General features: G+C 40.9%; 1 protein-coding gene across 3 annotated transcripts in view; it reads left to right on the forward strand.

Annotated features, from left to right (window-relative positions):
* The window catches only part of OTUD7B (OTU deubiquitinase 7B), a 52,763-nt gene that overhangs the window by 38,867 nt on the left and 4,576 nt on the right, over window positions 1-9,320 (forward strand). For all 3 annotated transcript variants that reach the window (XM_082474311.1, XM_082474310.1, XM_082474309.1), the window contains 6 exons: window positions 555-656; window positions 2,173-2,300; window positions 6,253-6,365; window positions 8,034-8,161; window positions 8,469-8,618; window positions 9,200-9,314. In XM_082474311.1, the coding sequence (XP_082330437.1) occupies window positions 555-656; window positions 2,173-2,300; window positions 6,253-6,365; window positions 8,034-8,161; window positions 8,469-8,618; window positions 9,200-9,314 (736 nt within the window). The remainder of the gene's footprint in view (window positions 1-554; window positions 657-2,172; window positions 2,301-6,252; window positions 6,366-8,033; window positions 8,162-8,468; window positions 8,619-9,199; window positions 9,315-9,320) is intronic.

Here is a 9,320-nt window from a genome sequence, read left to right on the forward strand (position 1 = left end):
TTGTTTTTCTTTTACTGATGATGGATTTGTGCTGACCTTTATTGCTACAGTGTCTGCTGGTCTCCTGACCAGAGTGAAGAAATCAGAGCCAGACCAAGTAGCCAACACAGATTTCGACCTATGACCTAGGCCTCATCATCCAACCCAGGGTTATTCAATCTTAGCACTGCTGACACCTGAGACCAGATGATTCTTTCTTATGTGAGCTGCCTTGTGCATTATATTGTGTTTAGCAGACTTCCTGGCCTCTACCCACTAGATGACAGTAGCATCCCTCCACCACCTGTGACAACCAAACATATTTCCAGACGTTGCCAGATGTCCCTTTGGGGATGAAATTGTCCCTACTTAAGAACCACTGATCTAACCAATTGTGCTCACCAGATTCTGATGAACCAGATATAAGTGAAGAAGATACACAGAGTAATAGAGTGATGGTTTGATTTTGGATAGGCTTCCTAGAGGAGGCACATTTGGAGTCTGTTTTAGAAATAGGGAAGTAGGGAGAACTTCATGCATCATCTGCTCCTCTCCTTTTCCTCCTGTTTCTGTAGGGCGTTTGAACTGGTGGGTGAGTGTGGACCCCACCTGTCAGAGGCTCCTTCCTTTGGCAACTACTGGAGATGGAAACTGCCTCCTGCACGCAGCCTCTCTTGGTGAGTCTTGAAAATGGTCCTTCATTCCCTCATAGAAAGGAAGCAGTAGTTAAATCTCATGTGAAGGACTTGATCCAACCATTCTTGATCTCAGACAGAAGTGATGGCTCAGAGCAAGGCTGTGTGTGTGCGTGTGCGTGCGCGCTCACTGGTGCAGGAGGAGATGGAAGAGAGCCCTGCCCCGGTTTTTCAGTCTTGTTGAGAAATCGTATGGAGTACATAGGCCACTCTGAGAACTGGCCCCCAGAAGTAATGCGCAGCAGTAAGCAAGCAGTATACTGTATGTGTATGCATATAATTCCACTAAGTATTTATTCTTTTGGTATATAAAAAAGATACGTTTTCATCAGTCCCCTGTGAAACTTATTATTATTTTTTAATGTATGTCTAATCTAGAATAATGTATTTTTCTTTTTCTTTCTTTTTTTTCTTCCAGTTTTATTGATATAATTGACATACGGCACTGTATAAGTTTTATACAGCATAGTGATTTGACTTGCATGCATTATGAGATGACTACAATAAGTTTAGTGGACATTCATCATCTCATGGATACAAAATTAAAGAGATAGAAAAAATTCTTTTTTCCTTGAGATGAGAACTTTTAGGATTTACTCTCTTAACATCTTTCATACATAACGTACAGCAGTGTAATTATATTTATCATGTTGTACATTGCACCCCTAGTACTCAATAGTCTTGTAAATGGAACTTTGTACCTTTTAACTACCTTCATCCAATTCCTCCTGCCTTTGGTAACCACAAATCTGATCTCTTTTTCTATGAGTTTGTTTGTTTTTGAAGTATAATTGACCTACAACACTGTTATACCCTGGCATACAACATGGCGATTCAATATTTCTATACATTTCAAAATGATCACCATGTTAAGTGTAGTTACCATCTGTCACCATACAAAAATATTACATAATTATTGACTTGTTTTCTTTAAATTGTTATGCCTATTTATAATTCAATATATTATTTGCCTTAGCTTTTAAAAAAAGTCCCCATTTTCCAACCACCCCTCAAGCTTTGATGCTGATTGCTATGTGCCAGACCCATCTTATCTGCTGCTACTCTGTGTTTTACTTTATTTATTAAAAAATATTTGTTTTTAATTGGCCGCACCACGAGGCTTATGGGATTTTAGTTCCCCGACCAGGGATCGAACCCAGGCCCTTGGCAGTGAGAGCGAGGAGTCCTAACCACTAGATGGCCAGGGAATTCCCACTCTGTATTTTAATTTGTTAGACTTGGTATCACGAGTAAAGGCTTCTTGTCAGGAGTTTGTAGGATGTGGTATATCCCCCACTTTCAGGTTCTCAAAGTTTCTGAACCTCCAGAATAGGAACATCTTTTCTTTCTTGATTACCTTTCCCCCAAGTCACAGCAGGGGTTTCTTTGAACCTGGGCTTCAGCCTGATTTCCTTCATGCCAGGGTCTGTGTATCATAATTAATAAGTGGAGTTGAGTCAAGGTAGGATGTCTTAACCATCATGTGTTCTTGCCATAGGGATGTGGGGTTTCCATGATCGGGACTTGATGCTACGGAAAGCTTTGTATGCACTAATGGAGAAGGGAGCGGAGAAGGAAGCATTAAAACGGCGCTGGAGGTGGCAGCAAACTCAGCAGAATAAAGAGGTGAGGGAGCTTGGGCAGGAGCACCTTGTTTCCCAGAGTTACCTAGTGGAAACGCTCAGTGCCTACCAGTAGGAGATGTCTCCTACTTAGGTGCTTAGGTCAGTGTTACTCCTCTTGTAATCCTGGAAATGGTTGAAAATTCAGATACCACCATAGGGTACATGCCTTCTGATAGAGTTATGAGAACTGGTGTGGGGAAGTGGAGATTTGTAGAGGAGGTACCTAACGTTGTGCTTTTCTATCCAATAGGCACTCAATAAGCCTTTAGTGGCAGTCTTTTGCAAAATGAAATATGACATGCTCATAGGATTTTTGTGTTGTTTTGGTTTTTTTGCTTATAATAAGGCTAGACCAATTTTTAAGGACTTATGTTTTCAACCATTATAGAAATGTAAATGCATAAAAATAGTTTTGGCCATATATACTGTTTGTTTTTCATATGTTAAGTTTATTTGTTAAAAAATTGTAAAAGCATGAGTTTGAATGGTACTTCTTAGAAGTTCAGCAGATGTTGAGTTGAGTTTAATTGGTACTTCTCAGGGGTTTAGTAAATGTTGAGGCTGCTTTCGTATAAGAAAGCAACACTGGGAAGTTCCCTGGTGGTCCAGTGGTTAGGACTCTGGCGGTTTCACTGCCATGGCCCAGGTTCAATCCCCACCACCACGACGCAGCCAAAAAAAAAAAAAAAGAAAAAAAGCAACACTGGACTGTTTGTACTTTCCATCCCTATTACGGGCTGGGCAAAATATGGCCTGTGGGTCAAATCCCACCAACTGTTTTTGTTAAAAAAAATTTTTTATTGGAACACAGCCTCCCCAACTCAATTCATTTACATGTGTTTGTGCTACAGCAGCAGAATATAGAAGCTGCACATTGCCCCACCGCAAAGCCTAAAATATTTCCTGTCTGGCCCTTTACAGAAAAAAGTTTGCCGATTCCCTTCCCTTTAATAATGACGTTATACAGTTACATAAAGATAATGAGTCTTCCTATTTCCTTTTGCCCTGGTTCTCTGTCTTCTATGTTTATCTCCTGCTCTTCGTGTATATCTTTTTTATTTTTGCCATGTATATAAAGCTGGGTGTTTCTGGCATTGATATGGGAATATCTCTTCAGAAACTTAATTTCCAGCTTCCTTTCCCTCTCTTTTTATTGCTCTATCATAACTGGCCATAATATAGAACTAACAGATTTTTGTTTGTTTCAGTTATTAGAATTTTATGTTCTCAAGATTTAAAATATGGAAGTAGAATGTGTTATGTTTCCTTCTCAAAAATAAAGAACTCAACCTTAAAATTAGGATGATATTAAGATCAGAATCCGGTCTTTGATCAGCCAGTCTGCCCCAGAAGATTCCTGAGGGAAGGAAATGCACAGGGGCAAGGCCAAGTAAACAGCATTCTTTATTGCCACCAAACCCCCTGGCAGTCTGGTGAGCTGAGCTGGACTATGTGGAGAGCTTTTTTTGCCTGAGCTAGAGCCAGACTAGAGTTTGCCTTCCTCATTGTTGAATTCAGGCTATATCTGAACCTTAGATTTGACCACTTCAGAGACAGGAAAAGACCAAACCAGATCATGCCAGCTAGTAAAGTAGACATGATAGCCACAGTCAGAGGATAGGTAGGCCCAATTCCAGCTATATTAAGCTGTTATAGTTACTATTTTAAAGGTGGGGTTAGATTATGATGGTATTTAGCCAGGAGACCCAGAAATACCTAAGTTCTATTCTTGGTCAGCCATCTATTCCCTCTCAAAGTCCTCAAATGGAAATACATGCCTGGAGGATAGTAGATACTGAAGGAGCGATCTTTTTACTCCTTTTCTCAGCACGTTGAAAGTTCCATATGGAAACGAGATAATTGTTTTAGCTCAGACCATTCATAGCATTACAGTGGGGTGGGGAAGGGGGTGACGGACTGGGGAGCTACTTTTAGCCAGTACCAAACACCAAACAAACTAAATTGGTTTTGATTTCCCAGGCCTCCTTGTTTTGTTGTTGAAAATGGTGGTAAAACACAGTAAGAACATTTTCAGCCTAGGAGGGCACACCACCTAGTGGCTGTGTGTATGAAAACAGCAAACAAAAATAGGTGAGAGCAAGAGGGAGGCAGATCCTCATGAATGTGTATCAGGGACCATTTATCAGAGTGACCAGAGCACCCCGTATATAACCTGTGCATTGTTCTTCTGTATTTTTAGTTGAAAAAATCTGTGATAGAACTTTACACATTGAAAATAGCGTTGTCTTTTTTTTTTATTGTTAAAGTAAAATGTGGTCACAATAGCTCTTTAATTCCTGTTATATTTGTTCTGATACCTCTCATGTTTCCAGTGTGATCCTTTCTACTATGTCAATGTGTGTTTAAAGTATAAACTCATTTTAACACTTATATAGGCCAAATATAATTAATAATACAGACTTTCTTCCAAATCATCATATACATCCTAAAGCCAATATGGTATTTTAAGATTGTTTGTACTACGCCTTCCGCTCCTTTAATAAAAATTAATAGTTTTACTGAGCATGTATTTACTGATTACTGATCACATAGTAGGTACTAGGCATATTGCATAAAACATGGTCCTGCCTCTTAGGAGTAGTAGTAGGAGATGGACATGTAAATACATAATTGCAACAAAGTAACAGGTTATGACTTCTAAGATAGAAGTCTACATAGCAGTTGAGGAGGGAGGGCACAAAGGAAGGAGTGAGTGGTTGATGTACCAGGGAGATTTAGGAAGGGCTTCATAGAGGAGTGATACTTGAGTTCTTTCCTGACAGTTGAGAAATTATTCACGAGGTGGATATGGAGTGGGCTGCTCCAGGCAGAAGGAACAACCTAGACAAAAGCTCAGAAGTATAAAACAACACGGTGTATTCAAGGAACTATGACTAATTAAATGGTATTAGAGAAGTGGGTTGGGAGCCAGGAAGCGGAGTGTGTATGCTATGCTTAAGGAGTTTGAACTGTATCTAATAGGTAATGACAGGTCTTAAAAGAATTTGTGGCAGGAAGCAAACATCATCAGATTTTAATTTTAGAAAAATCTTTCTAGTAGCATTGTAGAAAATGGATCATAAGAATGTATGACTGGAAGTAGTAAAACCAATTAAGGGTCCATTGCAGTAGTTCATGCTTAATAATTGTTGACTAAAGGATCCAGGTATGGGATGGGTGAAAGGAGAGGAGTCGTAGATAACCCCCTGGTTTCTAGTTGGGTGTTTGGGTGATAATGTTGTTTACAAAGGTAGGAAAAAAGGAAGAGAGGGTTTTTGAAGAGGTAGAAGTTCAGTTTTGACTGCACAGAGTTTGAGGTAGTCATGGGCAGGTGGCAGTCTTCAGTAGGCAGCTGGATGTGAACATAGAAATTAAGAGGAAATCTGGGCTGGAGAAGAAGATTTTTGAATCCTGAGCATGTAGATAGCAGTAGAGGAGATTATAGTAGTAGAAAAGATAACCTAGAAAGAACCAAGGCTAAAATCATTGACACAACATCAATATTTTTGAGGTAGAGTTCAGAGAGGTAAGAGAAAGTAGTGTTGTGTGAGCTAAACGAAAAGAAAGTTTGAGGAGATCAAATGCCACATGAAGGCTAAGAAAGATAAGAACTGAAGAGTTTGCTGAATTTGGCAATTAGAAGGTCATTGTCTTTGCTAGAGTCAGTTAGGTGAAGTAGTTTGTGGGGGTGAGGGAGGGGGCATAGGCTGGAGGGCAGATGCAGAAGCTAGACTCCAATGGGTCAGAAAAGAATGGAAGAAGCGTGAGTGATCATAGACATTCTTTCATGGATCCTGACTATAAATGGGAGAAGAGATTGGACTTTGTAGTACAAATTGTTAGCCAAGTGGTAAGAGAATAGGGAGCGGAGTAACACGAGTGAGTTGGAATGGCTATTGCCTCTTGAACCTAGCCTCTAATTGCTTGATATTCCTTGCCTGTCTTTCACACAGTCGGGGCTGGTATACACAGAGGATGAGTGGCAGAAGGAATGGAACGAGCTGATCAAGCTTGCCTCAAGTGAACCCCGCATGCATCTAGGTACCAATGGAGCCAACTGTGGTGGGTAAGTATGTCTAACTGAAGGAGCAGGAAATAATCTTTGCTGAGTTCTGTGTCCAAAGAGCTCTGTGCTAAGAGGATGTTAGAAGGAGAGGAGAGAAGCCATGGCAAGGGCACAGAAAGGTGTAACAGCATGGTACATTCTAGGAAATACAGGTAGTTCAGTATTGCCAGAATATATAGTATGTGGTGCAGAATGATAGATGAGGCTAGGCAGTCCAGATTTTTGTGTGCCATGCTAAGGAATTAAAATTGTATTCTATCCAGACTTTGGGAAACTGCAGGACAAATGACGTGGTTTCCTCAATAAATAAAGACAAAGAAAACAAAAAGGGAGAAAGAACCTAAGTTTAAAGACACTTTAGAGACACATCAACCAGCTGGAATGTATGGACATTTATAAGACAGTTGGGGAAATGTGAATAATATCTACATTATTGTTAAGTTTTTAAAGTGTGGTATTGATGGTATTGTGGTCATTTTTAAAAGGAGTCCTTTACTTTTTAGAGACTGAAACTGAAGTATTCATGGATGAAATTATATGATGTCTAGGATTTGCTCCAGAATAACCTGGTGGGGTGGCGTGGGTGTGGAGGCCATCCCTAGGAAAATATATCAAGGTCTAGGTGAAACAAGATTGACCATGTGTTCATAATCGTTGAGGCTGGGTGATGGATACATGAGAGTTTAGTATAATATTCTTTCTAGTTTTGAATATGTTTAAAATTTAAAATTTTTCTATAGTTAAAAAGTTAAAAAACTATAACCTATCCAAACTTTATTGGGCATAAGAATAATCTGGGAGGATTGTTTAAAATGCAGATTTTTGGACTTCCACCCTAAAGAAGTCCAGTTGAGTTGGACTGAGGTGAGGCCCAGAAATCTGCATTTGTAGCAAGCACCCAATGTTGAATAACATTGCTTTAGGGGGCAGGAAGCCACTAAATTGTGAGTTTTTGAGTGACGGGAGCAAATTCATGTATTTGAACACACTGACAGCAGAGCGGATGATGAAGCGGAGGGGAGTAGTAGTAATGGGTGTGAGCAAGAGTGGTGGGTTGCAGATAGGCCAGAGGAGACAGTTACAAGAGACACTTAAAAGATGGAATTGGTCAAGCCAGGTGATTAATTGAAGATGAAATATAAAGAACAGTAAATATTTCACAGATTTCTGATTAGGCTACTAAGCAGATGGGTGAGGCTGTTCTTCAAGTAAGTGAACATAGAAGGAGGGATTTTTGTTTCTTTCCTGTTGTGTTTTGTTTTGTCCTTTTTTGATAGGACATGGTGAGTGTGATGTTTGGGTGGTTGTGGTGCATGAAGTGATAAGCAGGGTGAAGCTACACAGCTGTACACTGAGCTACTGGACAAAGAATTGGGGAAGGTTGTTGAACAAGATGGGTATTAAGAGAGGGATTACGTGCCGATTCCTAAACTACTTGAACCTTCATATTTCTTTTCTTGTATTTCCCCATCTGTGAAACGAAAGTAGAAACAGCCATGGTAGCATAAAATAATCAGCTGTGTGTGTGGCAGCCTTAAGACTGGAAAACAAGGAAGGGACATTGTTTTTTCCTCTTTGCAGAGCTGGTCTTCATGGGTCTCTTGTTTTGTTTTCTTCCCTCTCCCTTCCACTGCACTCCTTCCTCTCTCTCGCCTCCTGCAACTCTAGGGTGGAGAGTTCAGAAGAGCCTGTGTATGAGAGCCTAGAAGAATTCCATGTTTTCGTCCTTGCCCATGTGCTTAGGAGGCCCATAGTCGTTGTGGCAGACACCATGCTGAGGGACTCTGGCGGGGAAGGTGAGTCAGTCAGTCCTCACTGTACCCTGAGCAGCCCTATCTGCAGAGCCTTGGGCTAAGCACTGGAAGGAGGGCAGGAAAGGGGTTATATAGACCCTTGGGGAAAAACAAGGTATAAATTAGAGCAAGGCAAAATTCTCATGAGATTCAGCGTAAAGCAGCTGAGGTTAATTGATGTGGCTTCTTAGGAAAGAATTATTAAACATGGGTTGGAATGAGAGGGGGGCTCAATTGGCAGAGTGGGGTGGAGGGATTTCCCACTAGGCAAGAATATAGCCTTAATAATAACCTCCGTGGTTTCCTGCAGCATTCGCCCCTATTCCCTTTGGGGGAATCTATCTGCCCTTGGAGGTTCCAGCCAGCCAGTGTCACCGCTCCCCTCTGGTGCTCGCCTACGATCAGGCCCACTTTTCTGCACTTGTGTCCATGGAACAGAAGGAGAATGCCAAGGAACAAGGTGCGGAATGCAGTGTCTGTGTCTCTGGTGTCTTTTGGTCTGCTTTATTTTCACTTCGAAAAACTGAAATGAGAGAGAATGTAGGAGGAAAGAATTAAGTGACATGCAAGCTCAGACAGTGCATGTTGATACGGTTTTACTAAGCTATAAGATATACAGAGGTTTTAAAATAAAAAAAAAAAAAAGGTTTGGAGAAAAACACAGCCTGTATTCCCTGCTCTGGAGTAAAGAGCTTATACAGTAAGCTCATAGTACCTTCCAAATGATGCTTTGCTATATTTGTCTTGATAATGACTTTGAATTCTCTGAATCTCCGTTAACTGGCAAGAACATCATGGGTGCTAGCTGACTGGTGGGAAGTCATGGAGATTAGTGGCCTAAATTGTGTGCTGGGTTACAAGGGAAAACCTGCCTGTTAAGTTTTTAAATGCTAAGGTAATTCACGTGTTACGAACTGAGAAGTGACTGCAGTTAGAGACCTTTGGTATGGTTCAGCCTCCTTTTCACTGAAGTCAGTCTGTGTTCAGTTGCCTTCCTCTCTTCTCAAAGAGACTCCTTGATCATGTTTCTTTCCTTCCCAGCTGTGATCCCACTTACAGATTCAGAGCATAAGCTGCTGCCCTTGCACTTTGCTGTGGACCCTGGAAAGGGCTGGGAGTGGGGCAAAGATGACAATGACAATGTCCGATTGGCCAGGTGAGG

This window comes from Balaenoptera physalus (assembly GCF_965194825.1).
Source record: "Balaenoptera physalus genome assembly, chromosome: 1".
NCBI classification, from domain to species: Eukaryota; Metazoa; Chordata; class Mammalia; order Artiodactyla; family Balaenopteridae; genus Balaenoptera; species Balaenoptera physalus.